The sequence below is a fragment of the Antennarius striatus genome, chromosome 20 (assembly GCF_040054535.1).
Source record: "Antennarius striatus isolate MH-2024 chromosome 20, ASM4005453v1, whole genome shotgun sequence".
Lineage (NCBI taxonomy): Eukaryota > Metazoa > Chordata > Actinopteri > Lophiiformes > Antennariidae > Antennarius > Antennarius striatus.
In genome coordinates, this window is record NC_090795.1 from 1,062,087 (window position 1) to 1,085,833 (window position 23,747).

At 48.6% G+C, this 23,747-nt stretch overlaps 2 protein-coding genes and 1 long non-coding RNA gene across 8 annotated transcripts in view; 1 reads left to right on the forward strand and 2 right to left on the reverse strand.

Moving 5' to 3' along the window:
• On the reverse strand, window positions 1–8,993 carry xylb (xylulokinase homolog (H. influenzae)). 2 transcript variants are annotated; one of them, XM_068343464.1, is made up of 19 exons: window positions 8,902–8,993; window positions 8,527–8,609; window positions 8,355–8,424; window positions 8,123–8,203; window positions 7,961–8,047; window positions 7,606–7,734; window positions 7,458–7,523; window positions 7,297–7,369; window positions 7,062–7,180; window positions 6,908–6,989; window positions 6,580–6,620; window positions 6,349–6,464; window positions 6,101–6,216; window positions 5,958–6,031; window positions 5,787–5,883; window positions 5,603–5,661; window positions 5,358–5,445; window positions 2,094–2,188; window positions 1–503 (listed from the first exon to the last, which is right to left on the reverse strand). In XM_068343464.1, the coding sequence occupies exons 1-19, from the start codon at window positions 8,959–8,961 to the stop codon at window positions 435–437; spliced, it is 1,605 nt and encodes a 534-aa protein (XP_068199565.1). In that variant the 5' UTR covers window positions 8,962–8,993; the 3' UTR covers window positions 1–434. The 2 variants fall into 2 exon arrangements, with proteins under 2 accessions (XP_068199565.1, XP_068199566.1); XM_068343465.1 differs by having other exon boundaries at window positions 8,355–8,449; window positions 8,902–8,978.
• The window catches only part of LOC137614035 (uncharacterized), a 20,089-nt gene continuing 5,253 nt past the window's right edge, over window positions 8,912–23,747 (forward strand). For 2 of the 4 annotated variants that reach the window (XR_011039021.1, XR_011039023.1), the window contains exons 1-3: window positions 8,912–9,051; window positions 21,513–21,662; window positions 22,147–22,248. This is a non-coding gene — a long non-coding RNA (uncharacterized lncRNA). Of the gene's footprint in view, window positions 9,052–17,540; window positions 17,588–20,256; window positions 20,374–21,512; window positions 21,663–22,146; window positions 22,249–23,747 lie in introns of all 4 variants that reach the window. The other 2 variants (XR_011039022.1, XR_011039024.1) reach the window with 2 other exon arrangements.
• Window positions 11,135–23,747, reverse strand: part of LOC137614017 (piezo-type mechanosensitive ion channel component 2-like) — a 21,136-nt gene continuing 8,523 nt past the window's right edge. Inside the window, exons 13-55 of one of the 2 annotated variants that reach the window (XM_068343422.1) lie at window positions 23,419–23,696; window positions 23,192–23,340; window positions 23,025–23,103; window positions 22,857–22,951; window positions 22,035–22,234; window positions 21,459–21,616; window positions 21,182–21,358; window positions 20,991–21,104; window positions 20,535–20,735; window positions 20,249–20,453; window positions 20,003–20,104; window positions 19,709–19,886; window positions 19,551–19,637; window positions 19,198–19,354; window positions 19,015–19,111; window positions 18,765–18,930; window positions 18,606–18,695; window positions 18,396–18,484; window positions 18,256–18,321; window positions 18,019–18,137; window positions 17,712–17,832; window positions 17,472–17,549; window positions 17,225–17,391; window positions 16,674–17,143; window positions 16,240–16,551; window positions 16,068–16,169; window positions 15,843–15,999; window positions 15,571–15,753; window positions 15,319–15,499; window positions 15,096–15,195; window positions 14,810–14,957; window positions 14,641–14,728; window positions 14,430–14,556; window positions 13,939–14,097; window positions 13,475–13,622; window positions 13,211–13,399; window positions 13,043–13,135; window positions 12,797–12,963; window positions 12,573–12,689; window positions 12,402–12,481; window positions 12,106–12,319; window positions 11,868–12,009; window positions 11,135–11,782 (exon numbers count right to left, since the gene is read on the reverse strand). In XM_068343422.1, coding sequence (XP_068199523.1) covers window positions 11,681–11,782; window positions 11,868–12,009; window positions 12,106–12,319; window positions 12,402–12,481; window positions 12,573–12,689; window positions 12,797–12,963; window positions 13,043–13,135; window positions 13,211–13,399; window positions 13,475–13,622; window positions 13,939–14,097; window positions 14,430–14,556; window positions 14,641–14,728; window positions 14,810–14,957; window positions 15,096–15,195; window positions 15,319–15,499; window positions 15,571–15,753; window positions 15,843–15,999; window positions 16,068–16,169; window positions 16,240–16,551; window positions 16,674–17,143; window positions 17,225–17,391; window positions 17,472–17,549; window positions 17,712–17,832; window positions 18,019–18,137; window positions 18,256–18,321; window positions 18,396–18,484; window positions 18,606–18,695; window positions 18,765–18,930; window positions 19,015–19,111; window positions 19,198–19,354; window positions 19,551–19,637; window positions 19,709–19,886; window positions 20,003–20,104; window positions 20,249–20,453; window positions 20,535–20,735; window positions 20,991–21,104; window positions 21,182–21,358; window positions 21,459–21,616; window positions 22,035–22,234; window positions 22,857–22,951; window positions 23,025–23,103; window positions 23,192–23,340; window positions 23,419–23,696 — 6,452 coding nt within the window. In that variant the 3' untranslated portion in view covers window positions 11,135–11,680. The remainder of the gene's footprint in view (window positions 11,783–11,867; window positions 12,010–12,105; window positions 12,320–12,401; window positions 12,482–12,572; window positions 12,690–12,796; window positions 12,964–13,042; window positions 13,136–13,210; window positions 13,400–13,474; window positions 13,623–13,938; window positions 14,098–14,429; window positions 14,557–14,640; window positions 14,729–14,809; window positions 14,958–15,095; window positions 15,196–15,318; window positions 15,500–15,570; window positions 15,754–15,842; window positions 16,000–16,067; window positions 16,170–16,239; window positions 16,552–16,673; window positions 17,144–17,224; window positions 17,392–17,471; window positions 17,550–17,711; window positions 17,833–18,018; window positions 18,138–18,255; window positions 18,322–18,395; window positions 18,485–18,605; window positions 18,696–18,764; window positions 18,931–19,014; window positions 19,112–19,197; window positions 19,355–19,550; window positions 19,638–19,708; window positions 19,887–20,002; window positions 20,105–20,248; window positions 20,454–20,534; window positions 20,736–20,990; window positions 21,105–21,181; window positions 21,359–21,458; window positions 21,617–22,034; window positions 22,235–22,856; window positions 22,952–23,024; window positions 23,104–23,191; window positions 23,341–23,418; window positions 23,697–23,747) is intronic. The other variant, XM_068343423.1, reaches the window with a different exon arrangement.

Sequence of the window (23,747 nt, forward strand, 5' to 3'; positions counted from 1 at the left end):
TGAAAGTAGTCATCGATTTTATTTATAGAAATTTACACATCAGAAAAAACACAAGTGAGGTCAGTTAGTGGTGATTTCAAGATTTTCCACAATTGTCATGGTAACAAATCGAAACGCTAACAGTTAGCTTGGCGCTAAATGTGTGACAGCGGCTTTGATGTCATTTATATTCGCCTCATTAGGTTTAAAATTTCTCCATTTTAACTGAACGTTAAATTTTGAACATCCTCTTTTGGTTATTTAATTAAAAACTTTTTTTAATTTAAATTCTATCGGGATTAATGATTCATCTGATTGACGATGGGTAGTAATTGATTTCTAATAATCGCATTATCAATCGTCAGCCAGCTTCAGGTTTCTGAGGATCGTGTGGTCTGATGCTAATGACCAGACTCACGCCTCCTCAGAACCAGCTGACTGGTGGGTGTGGCTCCTCAGAGGCGGGGCTCCTGGAGGACTCTCTCCTCCAATAGGGCGTAGCGCTTCAGCATCGGGGCGTACACCTGGAAGAAGCAGACATTTTTTTAACAGTGTTGTCAGCTTCAGCGTGGTCACAGACAGGTTACTGGTTTTACTGGGGGGCGGGGCCTAACGGGATGTCACCGTGTCCATAGTGAATGCAGTTTCACCCGTTTGATGGTGTTGTGTTAATGAGGTGTGGCCAGCAGCAGTGTTAGCATAGCATGGCTACCTGGAGACAGCAGGAAGTGTTTGTTTCACTGCGTGAACCTGGACTGTTTCACTGCGTGAACCTGGACTGAGGAGTCCAGACTAGAACTTGTTTAACTGGAATCGAGTGTTCGATCACCTACAGAAACATTTCAGTCTGTCTCCATGGAAACCAGGTCCCATCAGGTAAACGTACTGTAAGTTAGGACAGGTAACTTTTCCTCACTAAACTACGGGGGACGGGGTTTTAGTTTTTTTCTCTGTGTGTTAACTGAAGCTGACAAACTCCTCAGAGTGGAGCGTCACTCCGCTGGAGGATCTCTGTCATGTTATGTTGCTGCTTCATATTTAATATCCTGCTGTTCACTACAGACAGAATATTCATCCAGCAGCATGTAGTCTGTGCTGCACCTTCAGTGTGTGTGTGTGTGTGTGTGTGTGTGCGCGCTAGGTGTTTTAACAGAGCTCATTACTTATTCATGACCTGTACTGTTAAATTATGGACGACGAACATGACAGAACACCACATCAGTAAACACACAGCCACATTAGAGCAACATGGATCCTGGCGTGAGTTTAAACCGGAGTCAAACCAGAACCCGAACCAGAGGGTTGTTGGACCAGCTCCAGGAACAGCGATTAAATTAGCAGCAACAATATGCAGATGAAGGGGCGGAGCCTGTAAATGCTTAGGAAAAAAAAATTGATCTTCAGAGATGAAGACTCTGTGACGTCCCCTTTTAAAATGTTCTCTGATCAGATTGAAGATCCATCATGCACTGAGGTGAACGCCTCTGATGTGACAACTGATCAGTGTGTGTGTGTGTGTGTGTGTGTGTGTGTGTACGTGTCAGGCCTGTCATGTAATTTTCTTCACCGCTGTTCCAGAGGGGAACAAGTTGTTTAATGAGGAGGCAGTGAGTTATGAAAGTGGGACAGGGTGTGAAAATGTACATCTACAAGTGTGTGTGTGTGTGTGTGTGTGTGTGTGTGTGTGTGTGTGTGTGTGTGTGTGTGTGTGTGTGTGTTAATGTGCTTCTATCATGATCAAATGATGTCCGTTCTGCATCAACCTGACCTGTGTTCGTCTCAGGGGGGGGGAGACCTGGACTGAACCTGGACTGTTTCACGTTTCACTGTTCCAGAACATGGGTTTGAACGACGCCCGGCGTTTGTTCGCTGCTCGTCTCCTCATCAACACGTTTATCCAGCTTCAAGTCCTGCAGATCTCCGCCCCCGCAAAAAAAACTTCACAACCTCTTGAGTGATGAGCCGAGCAAAACGCCAGAATATCCATGTGTGTGTGCGTGAGTGGGAGGAGGCACCGCCGGGAAATACGACGCGCCATAAAGCAGCAAAACACACATTGTGACTAATTTAATAAATGCTAATTCCACTCATGGGGGGGCGGAACCAGTTCGTACCTCTTGTGCCGTTGGGTGGGGGGTGGCGGCCAGTTGGGGGTTGGACGCCTTCTTCACCGCATCAAAGAAGGAAAGTCCAGATTCTGCTGCCAGGCCTGAAAACACACATCGACCAATCAGAGCAGCCGCTTTCTGCACCATTAGCCCTCAGAGTGTCGCTCATTATCCAATCAGAAGGTCAGGCTCCGGCGTCAGCGACGCTCGATTCAGTGGAATGAAGGTGACTCGTGATCCAATAAACCGTCAGCATGTCAGCGACCAATCAGAGCAGTCGGTGAACCAGCAACAGCTGATCAATAAACCAGTAAGAGGGTCTTAATGGGCCGGTCTATTAACCAATCAGATGCTAATACTACTGTTAACATTAGCACTCATATAATACTCGTATTAATACTAGTACTAATAGTAATTACACTAGTATTAATACTACTGTTAATAATAATAGCAGTACTAGAATATATCCACTACTATTACTGTATTAGTGGTACTATTAGTACTGACACTACTAATACTAGTAGTAATACTGGCACTAATATTAGCACAAGTACTATACCAGTACTAATATTACGATAATATTACTAATATTAACATCAGTACTAGTAATATTGGCACTTGTTTTAATACTAGTAATTAATACGAATGCTAGTACTAATAGTAATATTAGTAGTACTATCTATACTACTCATCATAATCAATACTACTAACCATTAATGCTAATACTAGCACTAATATTAGAATTCGTACTATACCAGTACCAATATTACTAATAATTAATACTAATATTATAATTAATACAAATAGTAATATTAGTACTACTATTAACACTGTTAATAGTAGTGATGATATTACTATAAGTACTAGTATTAACACTCATAGTAATATTACAATACTGCAGCAGGATGGTCCTGAAGAAGCTTCTGTGCTCAGCAGAAACATCCACACAGAGGTCAGAGGTCACTGAGGACTCTGGGTCATGACATCATACAAGCAAAGGATCATGGGACGACATGTCATCTTTTTTCGCTCGGCTTCTTCTGTAATTTGCTATAAGAGCAGAAATGACCTGCAGAGTCAAACCAATTCATCCGACCTTCTCCCACAGCAGAGGACACACACACACACACACACACACACACACACACACACATACACACACACACACACACACACACACACACACACACACACACACACACACACACACACACACACACACACACACACACACACACAAGTAGAGGAAGATATTTTTCGGTCCAGACGTCGTTTCTTCGTCAGCTGGTTCCGACTCTTCGCTGCCCTCTAGTGGACGCGTCGTACAAGACGAGTCCAGGAACCGAATATGTCCTCATCCGGGTCGTATCCCGACTAAGGTTCAACTAAACCTGCCCGGCGGCTTCAGCAGAACCCGCCTAAACCGACCCGACCAGACGACCGGCGCCGGAGGAGAAACCAGGCTTCGATAATAAACCGACTCTCCCGTTTCTTCCCGTTTCGGTAACATTCGGGGAAAGATTGCAGCACTCATGCAAGATGAATGCTGGGGGAGGATTTCTGTGCATCCAGCTCTGTTGCAGAGTAATTGCATGAGGGCTGCTTCACCCCCCCCAGGAGGCCGCCGCCGCCGCCGCCGCCGCTCCTGAATGAATCAGCATTTGTTATTAACATCAGGAGGATTGCATTATGTCTCTTCAAGCCCACGCAATTGACTTTCGCCGTTAAAACAGGGTTGTGGTTTGAAGGAAACGGAGACGCCGCCGCCGCCTGCATACAGATTTGACAGCTGTCACACGTGAAATCAGCGGCGCCACTCGCCCAGTCTCTTTCATGTGGAGTGGCTGGCGAATCTTTTTCATCTGTTTTTTATGAAGACGTAGCGAACGCACCCCTCGCCGCCGCTAACAGCCCTCAGCAGAGACATGAAGCGGCGCTGATGAATAAATTCCCAGAGAGGAGACGGACGTTTATCTTGTATGTAGAATTTAATGTGCGCATAGATAAAAGAACTCGTCCTGCCGCCGCCGTCGTTTAGCGCCGCCGCCAATCAATAATCAGCTGACTGCTGGAGCTGATCGCTTTTAATCTGACCTGAGTTACGACAGAAACAAGTCACATGACCGTCTAGCAGACCTGGTGTGAGGACATAGTATTGGTGTGAGTGTGTAGTACGGTTAAAGTATTGGTGTAGTACTGGTGTAGGTCTGGTGTGAGGGCGTAGTATTGGTGTGAAGGTTTAGTACTGGTGTAGGTCTGGTGTAGTACTGGTGTAGGTCTGGTGTGAAGGTGTAGGTCTGGTTTGAGGGTGTAGTATTGGTTTAGTACTGGTGTAGTATGGGTGTAGTAATGGTGTGAGGGTTTAGTACTGGTGTAGGTCTGGTGTAGTACTGGTGTGAGGGTGTAGTATTGGTGTAGGTCTGGTGTGAGGGCGTAATATTGGTGTGAAGGTTTAGTACTGGTGTAGGTCTGGTGTAGTACTGGTGTAGGTCTGGTGTGAAGGTGTAGGTCTGGTTTGAGGGTGTAGTATTGGTGTAGTACTGGTGTAGTATGGGTGTAGTAATGGTGTGAGGGTTTAGTACTGGTGTAGGTCTGGTGTAGTACTGGTGTGAGGGTGTAGTATTGGTGTAGTATTGGTGTAGGTCTGGTGTGAGGGCGTAGTACTGGTGTAGTACTGGTGTAGGTCAGCTGTAGGTCTGGTGTGAGGGTGTATTATTGGTGTAGTACTGCTGTAGTATGGGTGTAGTAATGGTGTGAGGGTGTTGTACTGTTGCAATATTGGTGGAGTACTGGTGTAGGTCTGGTGTGAAGGTGTAGGTCTGGTGTGAAGGTGTAGGTCTGGTGTGAAGGTGTAGGTCTGGTGTGAGGGTGTATTATTGGTGTATTATTGGTGTAGGTCTGGTGTGAGGGTGTATTATTGGTGTAGTACAGGTGTAGTACTGGTGTTGTATGGCTGTAGTACTGGTGTGAGGGTGTCGTACTGTTGTAGTACTGGTGTCTGTCTGGTGTGAGGGCGTATTATTGTGTTTAGTACTGGTGTAGTACTTGTGTGAGGGTGTAGTATTGTGTTTACTACTGGTGTAGGTCTGGTGTGAGGGTGTATTATTGGTGTAGTACTAGTGTAGGTCAGATGTGAGGGTGTATTATTGATTTAGTACTGGTGTAGGTCTGGTGTGAGGGTGTATTATTGGTGTGGTACTGGTGTAGGTCTGGTGTGAGGGTGTATTATTGGTGTAGTACTGGTGTAGGTCTGGTGTGAGGGTATAGTACCGTGCAGAGCGCGGTAGGCGGACCCCAGACAGGCGGAGTTGGACAGATCGATGGTGTAAACAGGAGCGTTGAACACATCAGACAGAACCTGACGGAGGAGAAGTTCATCATCCACATGAGATCCTGATTCTGGTCTACACCCGTAGAACCAGTCAAGGTTCGTACTGTGAAACTTATCAACACATTAGCTGTTAGCATCCAGTTACACCTGGATGCCACACCTGGATGCTAACAGACCCACTGACCTGCAGAATCTCTTTGTTGGATGAAGCTCCGCCTGTGGCCAGAACTCTGGTTCCTGGAACTGAAAACACAGAAAGATGAAGAAATTCACTGAGAGAGAGGAGAAAACCAGCAGGAGGAGGTGGAGGAGGTGTAGTGGGTGGAGGAGGTGCAGTGGGCGGAGGAGGTGCAGTGGGCGGAGCTTACTGATGGAGTATCCGAGCCTCTCAGCGTGGAGCCTCCTGGATAGAAACTGACCCTCCACCAGCGCCCGAACCTCCACCTGAGGGCTCAGAGAGGACACCTGCAGGTGGAGGAGGAGAGTCAGGTGGGACAGGTATGTCTGTCTGTCGTCTGTCTGTCTGTCTGTCCACCCACCTGTTTGTCTCCTGAGTCAAAGAGATGAACTCCAACAGCCGGAGGAGTGATCTCCATGGTGTCAAAGAAGAACCCTGGAAACAGAGACAACCATCAGAGGGGGGGCAGGTGTGAAGGAAGGAAGGAGGTTAGGGAGGCGTCACCGATGTTTCCCCCATTCCCCAGCGGCGTCTCTCTCAAGGTGGCGGAGAATCTTTCCCATGATCCTCCAGCAGACCGGTTCCTGATTCGCTCCCTGGTCAGAGACCCGTTCTTGAAGCTGGAGCAGAAACACTCAGTTACTTCAACGGATCGATCAAGTATTGATCAGCATCGATCACACATTCAATCTGTTCGCAGAGGGCGGGGCCTCTTTGTGTCACATGACCGGCAGACACGCGTGTGCTCGTACCACAGCAGCGCCATGTAGGCTCGCCAGTCCACTGGGTTGCAGAAGACGTGACCCTCCAGCGCCGGGCGTGGCTCCTGGATCCACAGGAAGACGGTGTCACTGGTCCCCAGACTCACCTGCAAACACACACACACACACACACACACAAACACACACACACACACACACAGATGACGGTGCCACAAAAGGCTAGTTAGCCATTAGCCGTTAGCTGGCACGGTGGGAACTTACGGCGATGTCTCCGTCCTGGAGCCTCATTCCTGCCAGAGACGCTGAAGACAGACAGAATTTTTTTTTTTTTTTTAATTCCTGTTTCTCAGCAGGAAAAAAATAAAATAAATAAAATGATTTTTTCCCCTGTTCCCAGAAAACAGAATTTGTCAAATAATTTTGAGGTTTTTCTTTAAAAAAATTGAGAAGAAACAGCAAATATTTGTACAGAAAAACAGGACGCCTGATCCTGATACCGCAGCACCACCTAGTGTTCACCAGGAGAACTGCACCCCCCTCCGATGAAGCGGCTGGGCGGTCCTGATGATGACATCATCAGGAGTCTCACCTGGGTTGTCTCCGGTGAACGCCACCACCCTGCAGCGCTCCGAGAAGCCGAACCGCCGCACCCAGTAGGAGGAGACACCACCCTGAAAGGCAAGAAGGAGCACTTCCTGTTCCTGTTTGCGTCACGTGATCAACAAGTCCCGAACGGGACTGACCAGGACGGACGTGGAGGGGAGGGGGGCTCCCAGCAACCGGTCCAGCTGGGGGGCCACGGCGTCCAGGCAGACCTCTGACCAGGTTCTGCTGCGGATGTCCAGCAGGTTCATCCCAGAACCTGCAGTCAGGGGTAGGGGGGTCAGGAGGACCCGGTACCGACTGACCCACAGACAGGTACCGACTGACCCACAGACAGGTACCGACTGACCCACAGACAGGTACCGACTGACCCACCGTCGCTGAAGTCGATGGCAGCGTAGTCCCCCAAGAAGAGAGAGGCGGCGAAGCTGCTGACCAAAGAGATCCTCTGCAAACACACATTTCAAACACACAGTGATGTCATAGTGATGTCATAGGAATGTCATACATGACGGTGAGCATGACCTGCGGCTGACCTCTGTATGCTGGTAGCTCTCCGGTTGGGTGTGTCTCACCTTAGCGATCTGGTTTCCTGTAAAACGCTATGGGAGACAGACAGACAGGTGAACAGACAGACAGGTGAACAGACAGACAGGTGGGCAGACAGACAGGTGGTGGGCTGACCTCGTAGGCTCTGGACCCAGTGATCTCTGCCAGTCTCCGGGGCCCCCCCACTGCCGCCTGCAGGTCCTGACACTGGTGCCCGGTGCTGGAGTCCATCCACACCGGAGCGTCAGCCACCGAGAAGCTGTCCTGTGGGGGCAGGAGAACCTTCAGGAGGAGGTTCAAGAGAACCTTCAGGAGAACCTTCAAGAGGAGGTTCAAGAGAACCTTCAGGAGAACCTTCGGGAGGAGGTTCAAGAGAACCTTCAGGAGAACCTTCAGGAGGAGGTTCAAGAGAACCTTCAAGAGAAACTTCAGGGGAACCTTCAGGAGAAGGTCACACAGAACTACTTCGGACATGGCGGTGGACACGCACCCGCAGCAGATGGTGCAGGTCCCGGTTCGGGTCCAGCTGCTTCAGGGTTTCGGACGCCCCTCGTCTCCAGTAGACGCTGCCGTGTTGCTAAGAGAAAAAAAAAAGTATGTGGACACACTGCAGTGCTTTGGTGTGAAGCGACGCCCACCTGTCAAGTCTCACCTGTCCACTACCTGACAGTCCAATGACGCGAGAGAAGTCGAACCCCGCCTTCTTCATCTTGTCCAACAACAGGTCCAAGGCCTGATGACACACACAAAGACACAACAACCAATCAGGGCTGCAGGGTGACACAAACACAACCCTGTGAGGTCAGAGGTCAAACTGATCCAGGGTCAGTTAACCCTTTAACTGAAGCGTGAAACACCTGAACCACCATGAGCTTGTGTCCTACCTTCACCCACATCAGCACCGGAGACGTGACCGTCAGTTTGTCGGCGTGAATGTGAACCCCTCCCTGAGTCCTGGACACCACAGAACCAACAGGAACTGATCGATTTCAAAATAAAAGCTTCCAACTACAGAACAAACTCTACAAAATAAGACAGAAATGCGAGACGTGTTACCTGAACTCAGGTAGCTCCGAGTCAAACTGCACATTGTCCTGGTGGACCACGCTCAGGTTCCCATCCACCGCCACCACCTTCAGCTTGACAACAAACAGAATCCACCATGAGTCACCTGATCAGGTGGATCAATAAATCCACCTGATTGGTTTAAGTAACTTGTGAAGCATTATTTTTACATTTCCTGTTAAATTAATAAACTTTAAACGACTGTTAGTCTTCAGTTTCCGACTGAGACTCAAACTTCTGTTCACTTCCGTATTTACGTGATGACGACACGCGAGCCCCGTGCGTCACCTCCCCATTCCCGCCACCAAAACAAACGCACGCGCGCGCGGACTCCGCACAGACCGCGGGTAGAGTGAAGTGTTTTACCTGCTGCGTGCTGAAATCAAAGCCCAGGTAGAGAGGACCGTCCTGAGCGGCCGCCATCATGGAGCTAATGCCCCGAGGAAGAGGAGGAGGAAGGTGGAAGATTTAAAGAGACAGTAACACCACTGTCAGTGCACACCGAGGAGGAGGAAGGTGAGTTAAGGAGAAACTTAATGGAAATAAAACAGGTGACGTGCGGTCAGGGAGGCGTTATCCTCACCAGCCGCCATGAGCCGTTTACTAACGATGAAATAAATATTTGTCCTCTGATATGAATTATAAATGCAAATTCTGAGTAATTCCACTAATTTCAATCATTTTTATTATCATAATCGCTTTATTTTGAGTATTTCCTGTTCAGTTACAGCGCAGGCAGCGGGCGGAGGCGGCACCGAGCTCTGCCGCGCGGTAAAACCTGCCGCGCGGTAAAACCTGCCGCGCGGTAAAACCTGCCGCGCGGTGTAACCTGCCGCGCGTTAGGTTTTACCGCGCGTCAGATTTCGCCGCGCGTCAGAGCGGCTGCTTTTAGCTAACTCAGTGCAGGCTAGCAAAGAACTGCCTAATTAAAACGTTTTTATACATCGCAGATATTTTTATTTTATGTTCCCAGTTTCGAAATAATAGTTCAACGTGTTTCACGTCTGTTCGTCACTTACTGAGTGACCGGATGTGACGTAAAAACGCACGGAACAGGCGTAGGTCGAGGCAGGCAGTAGCTCAGCCACCCTGAAGAGGGCGGACGTGAGCTGCCGTTCATTCTTCTTCGGTGGTGGCTCTTCTGCGTGTTCAGGTAAAGTTATAGTCTGTTATTTAATGTTTGTCTCTGACTGACTGTAAAAACGGAAGATTTAACGTCTCAGCTTAAAAAACATTTTAAAATCGGACTTAAAATGAAAACGTGACGTAATAAATAAAGGAGAGAAGGTTCTGTAACGTTCTGGAGGACGTTGATGCTCACCTGAAAGCAGGTTGGGTTAGAAGAACTCCTGTTGGGGAATCAAACCTGTTCCTTAGGCGGAACTATTGTCCCCTTTATATTAACTCAAATTCATTTTAAACACAATTTTCATTCATTAAATTGACCACAGATATTATTTTCCAGTAGTTTTGATCATCAACATGCCAACCAGCTAGAAAATAATAAGCAGATATCAGGTGGTTCTGGGCATGCGCCATAGCAACGTACAGGAAAGCGTACACTTATCAATATTCAGTAATATAATTGATTTGACCGACGTACGTCCACTAAATTAAGCCACATAAATGAACACCTCATGGATTTGGTCTAAACCTGTGACTCGCTCTAGTAAACAAATGTTTGTTTTTTCTCAACTTCGCTTGAAATCTTCGCGGGAGAGACTTTCAGTTGGTGTCACGCAGGAAAATCATTCACTTCCTGTTTCCAGCGCTAGTGAACGATACGCTAACAACTGTCTTCACTTAGTTCTTCTAAAATGCTTTGCTATCCCTACATGGCGTTTGCTTTGCTCCGCTCATCCGACACCTGAGAGCCGGTTTAATTTCGTAAGAGCTAGCATTGGACAGACTTTATGGTCAACTAATTGCTAACATTATATGAAGTTATATCGAGCTATTGTAAGCTAAGCACAACCAAATGTAGTGCTAATGAATGCTAGCACAATAATATCAAACAGTTGACGGAGATAATGTAGAGCTAACAGAGCTGATATCCAATCAACTGGCTGAAAGCTAATGTGTTTCTCATGAAAACCAGAACAGCGCTAAAGCCAAGCTAATATAGATGACATATCCATAAGTGCTAATATGAGCTAATAAAAGCTAACTAAGCGCCACTGTAGCACTGCCATAGCAGAAATACACAGTGGACATGAATCTAAAATAGTGCTATGATAGCGCTAATGTTGAGCTAATGTTGCTTCACCATAGAGCTAATGAAAACAGCAGCAGCCTGTTGGTGTGATTAAAAATACTTATCACAACACATGGTATTGATACATAGTAACAATATTCAAGTATCAGCATTGATCAATATATATCAATATTTCACATATTGATGCTCTCAACACGATTGATAAATGGTCACACACAAGGGATGCTAAGTACAGCTATCATAGCGATAACTACAGCTAACACAAAGCTAATGTAGTGCTAAAACAGATCTGCTAACAGCAAACAGGAAGCCCCAGTGGAGCTAACAGAATTTAGCTGCCCTGCAGACATTAAAGTAAAACAAATGAAAATAAAATCAGCTGAGTGAAAGTGCAACATTTTTATTGTTGATTGGAGTGTGTGACTTCACTTCCTGTAGACGAGTCCCTGCACAGGAAGTCACTGGAAAAAGTCCAGTAAATTGAGTTTGCAGTTGAATAATTATTTTTGCGTTATTAATTTCTGTGGCAGCCGACATTAAAGCTGCGTGTCAGGTAGCGACACAGCAGCGTCCAATTAAATGGCTTCATTTATGGTGAATTCTGTTTTACAAGCCTCAATCAATTCCAGCTTTCCCAGGATGAGAAATATCCCCACAGGTCCTGATAATTGATTATTGATGATCAGAAGGCTGGCACCACCTCCCAGCTGCTACTATTGGTCCACCAGCAAACAGGTGGCGTTCCGCTGATGTTCTCCCAGGTTTGGTTTCTTTAAACTTTGGTTGTCCCTGCTTTTGGTCCGAGGAAGTCGGTTCCTTCATCTTTTGCCGTTTTGAGAACGTTCTGAGGTCCGGTGAACGTTCCATTCAGAGACTACTGGTTCTGACCAGTCGTCTCGGGTTCAGTTGATCCCCTATCGATCGGCGACATCAGCGCCGTGTCCACTTGATCAGAGTCTCCGGAGAGCGATACAGGAAGATGAGTTTGGCGTAAAGCTCCTCTTCCAACTCCAGCTCACCCGTTTCCCTCACCTGAGATACAAAAAAATCAGCCAATCAGATCAAAAGGTAGCAGCAGCTGTCAAACTCGAGGGCGGGGCTTGTGGTTTGCGTTTACCAGGAAGATGTCGGTGCAGAGCTTGAGGATGCGGTCGACACACGGCAGCTCCTCGAACATGATGGAGTGGCTGATCCCGCTGAAGAACTCTCTGACGAACTTCCCAATCACCAACACCACGGAGGCATACAATCCCATGATGCTGCGGGGCAGACAAGAAGAGGGTAAAGAAGAAGAAAACGGGGGGGAAGTAGGGCTACGGTTTAGCCTGAGGTAGGCTAGGGTAGGAGTAACACACCCATATCCAGCCAGGAAGCCCAAACTTGGCGGACTGACTTTATCGCTAAAGACGAACAGCTGAAGCCCCGCCTCCCTCCTGCCGCTCATGGGAGCTAAACTCTTCACAGCCACCAGGCTGGCTGCCGGTTGGTCCACAATCCACCATTCCTGGATCTCTCGGCTCTGGTTGGTTGAGCGCTCCAGGGCCAGCAGGATGTCTTTGTAGCGTTCATCTGATTGGAAGAGAGAAGTCATGTGACCAAAAAAGTGCAAAAAACCCGCAGTCCTTGTGGATTCAAGAGCGGATGTAAAAACCTGCGTAAAGCTGCTCGATGGGTTTGGCATTGGAATCGCTGGGAGCGCGAATGAAACACGGGAACACGTCCTCAATCACCCTGAAGACAAACACAGACGTGAAGCCACCGTTCACACCAATGACACCTAGCATGGTGGCTAACATCGCCGGATAACACAGGAAGTACTCACACAGGACGTGTCCTGGTTCCATTGAGCAGCTGGATCAGCTCCAGGCGAGTCTTGTCATCCAGGTAGGTCACATGTTTACCTGAAGCCAGCTCCACCTTCGCCCCCAAACTCAAGTTTCTGATGGAGAAAAGTGGGCAAGTTCTTCATCCTCAAATGCTGTACCACTACCATTCTCACTGCTCTAGGGGGTATTATTGATTATTGATCAGTGTGATCAAGCTGACCTTTGGACAGTCCAGGACACGGTCAAGGGGAAGTGGTCCAGGTTGAGGACTTGGCTCAGGTACTGCCTGCTGGGAGGACTGATGGTCCACAGGGAGTTGCTGCTGCCCTGGAGCTCCGCCACCGTCACGTCCTCGTGACTGTACGCTTCCAGGAACTGCAAGGCACTCTGGGAAATGAAGACCACAGCGTTACAGAAAGAAAAACGACATTCCGCAGCAGCAGGGCGCCGGGATTCTGGAATGTACCGGCGTGTAGCTGTAGGAGCTGGTGAAGGACAGGAAGTCTTCCTCGGTCAGGTCTGTCAGCTGATTCTGCTGAGCGCTCATGGTGAAAATCGGCTGCGGGAAACACGTCGGTCAAAAAACTACAAATCCCATCAACGTGACTCAACCAGGAGAAGCAACTAAGCTAACCTGAAAGCCTCCCAGTGTGATGGTCAGAGAGACGTCCAGAGGTCGGTTGACGACCCCCGCGACAGATTTAATGAGCGACATGAAGAGCAGCGGGAACCAAACGATGCAGATGAGCAGCAGGACGATGAGACCACCCATCCCGTACTTCACCACCCGCTTCTTCTTCTGGCCTCGAGGCTGAGGGTACCTCTGTCCACAAATGCCATGCATGAGAACCCTTCACCAACCGGTTCGCACGGAACCCCCCGCCAGATGAAGACTCACCTTCTCTGACTCCCTCCAGCACTTCAAGACAAAACAGTGGGCGTAGACGTCCTCCACGCAGATCCACGAGGACAGAGACAGAGTGGTGTCGGTCCAAACCCAGTCCATCACCGCCCTCAGCTCCGTCAGGAAGGGAACCAGACGGAAGCTACAGGCGGACCGAGGTAGCAGGTCATCCGTCAGCAGCTGCTTTCAGTCTGTGCTAACCTAGGCTAAGGCTCTGGCCTGCTTCCACTCTAATCTCAATCAAGGTTAAGTATTTCTTTGCTTCAAGTATACATGGTAAGCAAGGTTAATAGTCTTTGTTGCTAGGCTGCATCTATCTTTTACTCATATCTCTGTGCTTAGTTATGTTAATATTCCCCTGCTTGTTGTTATTGTGCAAAGTCAGTTCAAAGGTGTCTCTCTGCTTCCAAACTTTATGCCAAGCTAGGTTAGCTGGTTTTGGTTCATGTTGCACTCACCCCTGGAACAGGAAGAGGTTGAGGTAGTTGTAGCTCTTGGTCAGGAAGTTTCCCAGAACCCGTGTTGGGTAACCAGATCGGATCTGATAGGCTGACAGTCCAAAGTAAACACATTTGACGAAATACCAGAGCTGAGCCACCAAGTTCTGATTGAAACGCCTGAAACGGACGGACGGACAGATGAGACAGACAGAAACCAAGTGAGACAGACAGTGGTGGTCTTCAATGGGCGTTAAGAATGCATCAAGGTCTATAAAACAGGTACCCTATATCTCATCAAGCATCCAAAGCTAACCGCTAGTGTTGGTCATTTAAAACATCGTCCAGAATCAGATCAGAAATGAAACAGAAATAATCTAAGTTCTGGATTCTTTCTGTGTGAACCGGTACCAATTGACCCATGGACCGGTACCGGTCCACGAGCCACAGGTTGGGGACCACCAGAAGTGGTGAAACAGTGGTTAGTTTGCTCAGGCGATGGGTGAAGTTACCTCTCAGTGACCGTTGGCAAGATGAAGAACATCCAGAAGTGAATCCCAAAAACAAGAATAACCTGAAAAACCAACTTCCCCAAGACCGTCTTCCTCAAATACAGAGCCCTGTCTATCACCATGGTACCTGCAGACAGACAGGTGAACAGCCAGGTGAGCATGAAGGCAGACGGGTGAGCAGACAGACCGGTGGTGACACAGGAAGACATACCAAACTGGATAAGAACCATCACCAGGAAAGCTTCGGGAACTTGGTCTTCTGAGAGGGAGGAAGTGATGTCAGCAGCCGCAGAGTGTTTCTGGGAAATTTAAATAAAGTTCATTCAGGTGAATAAAGTTTTGACTGAGTCAAACGAGGTGAGCCGAAAATCTAATTTTACCCCAAAGGCCCAGAAGCCAAAGACGATGATGATGAAGTCGACGGTGTCGGCGAGGAACATGAGGACGTAAACGTCAGTGACGGCGCTGTATTCTGGTTGGACGAGAGCTCTGAAGAACTGAAGCACCGGCCGGTAGAGCGACATACACCTGACACATGGTGTGTGAGAGAAGGAAATTGAAGAAACTATATGAACAAACATTACTGAAAGTTTAGTTGTTATCTAAAGAGAACTGATTCATCAAACAGCGAGGACAGTCCATCTACTTCCTGTTTCGGTTTTTCACCTGGTAACGGAGTAGATTTTGGCTCTGATGGAAAGTTCTCTCAGTTTCTCCAGCAGCAGATCAACTTTGCTGGGCTGTTGAGGTCTGGAGCTGACGCTGTCTGAAACGAGACGAGGACGACCACATCAAACCGGTTGCGTGGTCGTTTCACATCAACCCGATCCAAACGGGGGTCAGCGTGGCTGAAGAAGTTACCCCGACGTTAAGGTGCGTTCGATTCTACCTGCTGGAGAGCGTGTCTGGGTGGAGCCGGACTGAGTGCGTCTCCGGAGTCGCTGCCGCAGCACATTTGCAGGTTCTCCCAGATTGGTAGGGGTGGCCTCTCGGGGAGAGTCCGTCTGGTTGTCGTGGTTATGGAGAGCGTCGGTCTCTATGGTAACCGTCTGATCCCACAGTCCATGGCACTGCAAGCCACCAAATCAAAGTACATTTTCTGGCAAGGGACTATGGGATACCGACATGGGGCGGGGCTTACCTTGAGTATGGCTCTGTGGTAGAAAAGCGCGAGCAGCTGCAGCAGGTCATAGAGGACATAGCCTTCCTTTTTCTCCACCCCCAGGATGTTTGGGGGGTGGAACGGTTTGGAGCGGTCCACCTCCAGCTTCTGGTTGAACGGAAAGAAGCCAAACTGGAAGAAGTACTTGATGACGATGGTGACCTGAGGACAAGTACAGGTATACCGAAATCAAGCCTGTTGACGGACCAATAGCGGGGGCTTTTGATAAAGTTAGATAAACCACTGCCCACCTCTGTGTAGATGATGGCCGTCATCCAGAAGGTCTTACTGGGTCGGGGGACGGACAGTGTCGCCCAGAGGAACACCAGAACAGGAAGCACCAGCGTCAGACAGCTGGCGGACACCATGTGGTTCAGCACGATGACCAGGTAGCACACCGTCTCTGACCTGAGGAAGGGAGCATCTGAGAAACCTCAGCAGAAGACAGGAGTCTACGAGTTACCCGAGGCATTTACCTGGCGGCCAGGATGTTGTATATAGCATAGCACATCTGGAGCAGCTGGTGCTGGTTGCCATAGAAATGATCCGAAGACTCCAGTTCCTCCTCGTAGAAAGTCCTGAACCAGAAAAGGGGGGGCAGTCAGTCAGAAGCAGCCATGACTCACCTGTGCCTCACCTGTGACTCACCTGTTCCTCAGCAGCTCACTGGCCGTCAGCTCCTGAGTGTGAGACGCCAGCGGACACAAAGCAGAGTCGGACGTGAAGTCGCTCCTTTCCCCCGAGGTGTGAACCAGTCGCCGCCTCCTCAGCAACGACGACGATGCTTCCCCCTTCGTCTCCATGCGCTCTCCTGGCTCCTCCTGATGCAGGTCCAGGCCCAGAGCGAGGCTGTAGGATGGGGGGAGGTGGATTGACGAGGGGGAGGCGGGGGAGGAGGCGCCAGTCAAGGGGTGAGTTGGCAGTGCGTCAATAGGAAATGGCGGACTTGATTCGTCAACACTGTAGAAACAGAGAGAGAAACGGAATCTCAGCCCCAGATGGACGGGAACGACTGCTAGCAGCAGTTAGCTCAATGAAAACCATGTTTACATTTCAATTCAAGATTAACTTTACTAATCGACCTGTGAGTCTGGCTCCTCCCCTCTTCTTCAGGTAAAGACAACGAGGATGATGACCGAACTCTCTCCATTCTGGACAGTTTGGGTCTCGACCTCTGGCTGGTTTTAGCCACCAAGCATTCTGGACAGCCATCAGCTTCATCTTCAAGTCCTGGTTCACCTTCAGCTGTCTCTGGTTTCACTCCTGGAGTTTCCTCTACTGATTCTCCCAACTCTAGTTCTGGTTCTGGTTCTCCTGCATCTGGGTCTGCTTCATCTGGATAATCTCCTTCTGGTCTAACTTCTGTTTTTTCCTCTGCCGTCTGCCCACCTACTTCTTCTCCATCTGAATCTGGAAGAACTTCTTCTTCCTCCTTGCTTCCTCTCCCAGCTGAGGCTTCATGGGTACTGTAGTCCAGGCCGGACTCTCTGGAACTTTTCATCATCTGCTCATGGTAGTAAATCCGGATTGCATCTCTAGTGGGAACATTACCCTGAACAAACAAACAGGAAGTAAATCGATGCCACTGACACATACATGGTAGACAAATTTGACTACAGTCCTGAGCGCGCACCTGCTTAGCCTGCTGCATTAACATGCATCGCTCAATTCGTAGGACGGTCGAGATGTCGATGTGTTCCTGACACAGACCTCTGAGCCAGGCAGTCAGAGAATCCAGCAGAGCCGAGAGCAGAACCCAACAGAACCGCAAGGTGTTGGAAAAGCGACGTAGCACTGTGTCTAAAACACACACAGATCAACTCAGCTTTTATACAACTCTGGATCCAGTTTGAGAAATGGTTAATAATTCATTCATTCACCTGGTCCTTCCTCTTTCTCCTCCTCCTCCTCCTCTCTGTCCTCTTCCACCTCCTCTGTCACTTCCATAGCTCCGGCAGCTGAACAGGGGGAGAACTCACAGTTTGCAACTGGTCAGGTAATAGCGATATGCCAATGACACTCAACACTATCTCAGTAATTCTTTAATATTTTACTTGATTTTTTAGTTCATCAATTTTTATTTTAAGTCTTTCCATCTCTAGTCTCCTCCTCCTCCTCACCTCCGCTCTTCTCCTCCCTCCTGCTCCTTCGTTCGGATGAGTTCTTCTTCCAGAGCTTCTTCTGGTTGTTGCGAGCTCTCATGGCTGTTCTGGAGTCTGTTATCCAGGCGTGGTAGACAAACTGACAACGAACACACACACACCTGTATGAGTCCAACTTCCTGTCACCTCCTCACGTCGCCTGAATCAATTTCTACTGGTTTCTTGTCACATGACTGGATCACGTGACGTCTTCTGTCTGTACATGTGCTCTAAACACACACGTACAGGCCTTACCGCAGGTATGTGTGATTGTGAACCATCTCACCTGGAAAGCGGATTTCTCAGGTAGCTCCTCCTCCTCCTCCTCCTGCTCCTCCTTCTTTTCCTCCTCCTCCTCTTCCTCGCTGTCCGTCTCAAACAGGTAGTAGTCACCACTCCTCACCACTGCAGGTAGATACTACAGTCTGACACGTACCTCACAACAGGTTCAGTTAACCCGGTTCGGTCGTTTTAGAATATAGAACCTTCCTACGTATGAGAGAGATGATGTCATGTGACTCACTGGAGGCGTGATTTACCCACGGTCGCCACCACTCCTTCTGCCGCTGGCCCTTCTTGGTCTCTTGACCTGCCAAACGAAACACAACCTAAAAACCAAGCACACCCGTGTGCTCCACCATTACAGGGCAACCGTTTGTTTACCGTCCGTCTCGAAGCTGTCTTGGGTCAAGCTTAACATTTTCTCTTTTCCTCTGCGGAACTTCTGCTGGCGAGATTTAATCCTCTCCATCCTGAAGGAAACAGACAGGAAGTGTCACATGCCAGACCTTCAGGACTGATTGGACACGCCTCCTTCTGACTCGTCTAGATCTGACGTGTTCAGACTTGACTGCGGCTGTGTTAGCATCTTACTGTCTTTTCAGCAGGTCCATTGACGTCTTCTCCACCTCCAGTCTCGCTCTGACGGCCTTCACGGTGGACGCCTCGATAAGCTCCGCCCCCCTGAGACAACAAGATAAATCCACATCACACAGCCGCACTGGCGTTAAGGCTGCGTTCACGTGCGCCTACCTGGAGGCTAGTAGTTGCGTGTTATGCAGGTCCAGGACGACATAAAGGAAGTAGTGACTCCTGAAGACCCTCCTCTGCAGCAACAGGAAACAGAAACACACGCCATCCCAGATGATCCCCGCCTCGTCGCTCGGCAACTCGCACTGTTTGCTGCTTTGCTGCTCCGCTGCAGAAAGTCAACGCCAACGTTTCAATTCGTGCATGCTAAGTGTTAGCATGGAGCTATGTACAGGTAGGACAGTTGACCTACGTTTGGTGTAACCCTTGATGGTGCAGGCCAAACTGAAGAGCTGAATCAACCAGCAATGATTTAAAACCAGAGACTTGATGAACCCACAGGCCAGAATCTTGGAAACAGATGGACGGTTTAAAGTTTCTGACGACACATTTTAGTTTCTTTGTTCATGAGAAGTGCGGAGATGAAGTGACTTACAGACAGAATGTTCTTCATGGTGATGACAAACACGTTGTAGCCAATCAGGCAGTCCCAGTACACCAGGATAGATTTGACTGGTTTCAGCAGCAGGTCTCCGCCCACCAACAGGAAGTAGAAACATGCCACCAGGTAGCCCATACAAAAGATACTGATCCTGGATCAGGAAGTAGAAAACGTGGCAAAACCGGAAACTGAATTAAAGGTTTGTCACTGAATATCAAAAATTTGGAGAAATGAAAAAGTTGTGATTTAATTGTAAATATTCTGGTTTTACAAACAAGTAACAACAAAAATGAGATTTCTGAAAATATGAGGATATTTGAAGATGACTTTTGGCTCCACCCACTCACCTGGTGGTTCCAGTGATGAAGATGATGGTGAGAACAAACCAGAACATGTAGCAGAAGATAATCACCTTCATCATGTCCAGGTAGGACCTGCACGTAGAGGTCAGAGGTCAGACATTTCGACTGGGAGAAAAAACAGGTGAGCAGTGGGTGGAGCTTACCTGCACATCATGAAATCGGGGACCGTGTTGAGACGGAGTCGTCGGATCAGATCGGCGACTTGTCCATCGTCTCCTTCCAGCTCACAGTTGTCCCCAGCCAGGATCTGAACCGATGGCTGCAGCTCCTCCTCGAATACCTGGAGCTGCAGAGACGCCCCCAGGAGGAGCAGGAAGTCATCTGAAAGACCAGGAAACACACAACCGGTCTGCAAATGATAGCATGATGTCATCAGCACAGACGACGAGCAAAACCTCTCGTGTGACATCGCCTCAACAGATTCCTTTTGATCTTACAGAGGAGGAAAAGCGGGTTCGGCGGCGTCAGGTAGTCTGGCAGAAAGAGCCACTTGACCACGTTGGAATCCACGTTGGATGACGGAGGCCTCCAGGGGTAATCTGAAAATTCAGAGGAGTTCCCAAAGTTAAAACAAATCATCCGTGTGAACGAGGTCTGAAAAGATTATTTAGCATGATGCTAAGTCAGACCTAACAAGGCAGCATGATGCTAAGTTGCCTGCGCTAACGCTGTGGTGTTTGTACCTTTACAGGCAGCAGGCGGGAATCCGATGCAAAGCACATATTGGAAGCACAGCATCCCAGACAGGAAGTAGCAGTACTTGGGCCAGACTGAGGCAATGCACTTCCTGCTGCGACGTGATAAGACGGTGATTAGGCCAAAGGCATGGCCTACCGCATACAGATCCATTCTCTGACCAATCACATTCACAGCCAACAGGAAGCAAGTCTGACAAGGAAGAGGAGCATGAGAATGTTTTTAAACGGGAATAGGTTAGCTTCTGCATACGCTGAATTGTGTGAACCTCACCTCTAGTCCAAACTTGTAGAAGAAGTAATTCAGGAAGTACTTGAAGCAGCTTAGCACGTTTTCGTCAAGGTGATGTCTAGTGATGTCATGAAACAGCGTTCTAGTGGGGGGCGGGACTTTGTTACGGCGAAGACGGTAGAGCTCCTGATGTCTGTAAATGGTCACCTCAAAGGCTAATAGTGCTAACATCATAAGGTTATACTGTGGAGAGAGGTTGGTGGGACATAACGTTATCAATGCTAACATCATCATGCACTATTTTACAGATTAGCATGATACTAAGACATCAAAGATAACATCATCCGGAAATTCTCTAGAACTATTGTTAATGTGAGGCTATGGGAGCTAGCAGTACTAATAATATTGAGTTAGACATTTTAATGTGTTGCTAAGCTATCAAGGCTAACGGACTTACAAAATTTTAAAGTGAAATAGTTTTTATATATCATGCTTCACCCTCAGGTAATCGAGCAGTTTTCCTTCTGTCTTGCGAAGCCCCACCCACTGGGCGGGGTCAACAGGACCAGAATATAAAGCAGACAGAGACAGGTCGCTGCTGGAGTTAGCAGGCTAAAGAAGGACACAAAAACAGGCGTGAAGATGCAGCAGACAGACAGGTACCATACTGTCTGTCTTTCAGGGGTTACCATGCTGCAGTTAGACGAGTATCTGTCTGGCTGGACGACGTTGAGCTGATACAACATCTTACAGACAGTCACCACACAGGTCCAAACTGTACAGATCCCTGACAACAGGGGGCGCCATGCCCTGCAGGGCAGAGCCAGGCTCATACACAGGACAAACAGCAGGTTAAAAACACACACCTGCAGAGACAGGACCGGGAGAGAGAGACAGGTTTAACAGCAGAGAAAGAGAGAGAGAGGCGGGTCAGGTAGGCAGACGGGTCCTGCAAAACAAACCGACCTCTTTCACACAGACCCAGATGATGTAGGAGGAGACTATTTTGACGATGTGTAGTTCCAGGAGCCACCAGAGGAGGTGCTGCAGGCGCTGCAAGGAGAGGAGGAACCGCAGGAACAGAACGGAGAGGCGATCCACCACCAACCTCCAGGAGACCAACACTGAGGAGGCACCAGGAGTCTGTTTCCAGTTTGACATTCAAGTACAGTACGTCCTCGCACATTCGCTCATCAACGCTCACCACTCCATCTCATAGCGGATTTTTGGTAGGCCGTCACATGATACTGTACACACATTCTATTGGCTGACGGTATCCGGAAGTGCGCTCGGTTCTGTCAGTCTCAAGCTTCCATGAGACACAAGTGCTTTAAACAGTCGATAAGAGTGTGGGAAAAGGTAATGCAGATAGAAGGTGGTTTAATATCAGTATGGGGAGGGAAATTACCGTAACTGAGATAAATAGTCGCTTGATCGGGGATTCAATAATCGCGTGTGGTTCCTGGAACGCATTAATCGCGAAGAACAAGGGCGCACTGTATTCTTGAACAGGTACAATGAAGATGACAATGCAGTGTTTACCTGTTATGTGGTCAGACAGGGTTTCCCTATCAAATACACAGGGGTACTCTTCCTCCCCCTCTTCTTCCTCCTGTATACACTTCGCGTCTGTTTCCTCTTGTATCTCCATGAGGACCACTCCTTTCCCGTCCTCCTCCGACATGAGCTGAGGAGCTCCACTCACTGACAAGTCAAAGAGGCTCCCTTCAGAATGGACCAACCTGACAAAAGAAAGGTAGGTGGGAACAGGTGAGATCAGTGATGGAGAGCAAAATGGTCAATTCAAAGAAACAGCTACACGTGTCTAAGAACTAGTGGCACAGGTCTAAGGACTAATTGACCAGGTCTAAGGACTTGTTGGCCAGGTCTAAGGACTAGTTACACAGGTCTAACAACTAGATTCACAGGTCTAACAACTAGTTGCACAGGTGTAACGAATAATTGCACAGATGTAAGGAATAGTTGCACAGGTCTCCAGTAGTTGCAGTGGCAGTAGAGTTGTAAGAATCAGCTGGGAACTTGTTGCAAAGTCTGGCACAAGCTCCAGAGATCTGGCAGCTAGTTGTTGGGGTCTGAGAAGCACCTCCTGGGGAATAGTCGTGGAAGTTTGGGTATACCTGTAGAAGTCCTGGAGGTGGTGGGGACTAACAGCAGTAGTCTAGGGTTTAGCCACATTGGTTTGAGGAGTCACTCCAGAAGTCTAGATACTTTTTGCAAAGAGGTGGGGACAAGTTGCAAAAGTTTGGGCACAAGCTGTTTAGGCTATCTACACACTGATTGGATTGCAAGCTGGAGGGTAGTGTGGTGTGTCTGTGGTGGTGTGTCTGTGTCTGTAAGTGTTGCCTGGTAATGGTGCTGTTGTGCGTGTCCACCACAGTCTTCAGGTCAGTCAGTTCCAGGAACGGCTCATGGAAGTAATGCAGATGTACGATGCATACCTGCAGAACAAAAAAAGTTTTACTGCAAACAAGAACCAAACTTACAGTAAGTGTCAGGAACATGGTGGCGTACCAACAGGAAGGCAGCAGGGATGAAGATCTTTGTGAAGAGAACGGGAACTGAGAACTTCTCCAGACCAACATCCTCCAACCTGGAGAGACAACAATTCGATCGAGACATCAGACGCTGTAGAGCTGGCAGACGCCGAAGAGTCCTTGGAGACTTGAACCCATGTGTACCTGTGAGTGCTGAGTCCACTGTAATAACTCCAGGTGTGAGGGGATGAGGGGAACTGGAAGGTGTAGACCAGGATGAGAACCAGCATGGAATAAACCACCACACCTACCCAGAATCCTCTGAGCCAAGCACGCCAACGCTCGTAGTTCAACTACAGCCGCACACAGATAGACAGATGGTAGAAGGTAACAGGAACAAGTGGTGCCTACAGTTGTGGTCGTAGGGTCACCTGGTAGAGGGCGACGCAGCACAGGAACATCACCATGTAGATAACCTTGTAGAGGACGATCTTCCCCTCGAAACTAACAAAGAAGAACATCGTCCCGCAGACGTAGATCCAGTATTTAACAAACATCCTGCTGACCACCGCAGCCAGAGCCTCCATCTTAACTCCGCCTCCCCGTCCATGAAGGAGCAGCACCTCCTCGTACGACACCTCCGCCTTCCTCATCTGCTCACCCTCCTCCACCTTCTTCTGCTGGTCCTCCTCTGCCCTGTGCTCCTCCTCTGGAGGACAGACAGCAGACAGGTCAGTCAGGTGATGAGTGGGACAGGTGA

Coding starts and splice junctions, on each gene's coding strand:
- xylb (XM_068343464.1), bottom strand. CDS start 8,961: ATGATGGCGGCCGCTCAGGACGGTCCTCTCTACCTGGGCTTTGATTTC. Junction 7,370..7,457: donor AGAGCTACCAGCATACAGAG/GTCAGCCGCAGG, acceptor GTGTGTTTGCAG/AGGATCTCTTTGGTCAGCAG. Junction 5,884..5,957: donor TTGACTCAGGAGACAAACAG/GTGGGTGGACAG, acceptor CTCCACCTGCAG/GTGTCCTCTCTGAGCCCTCA.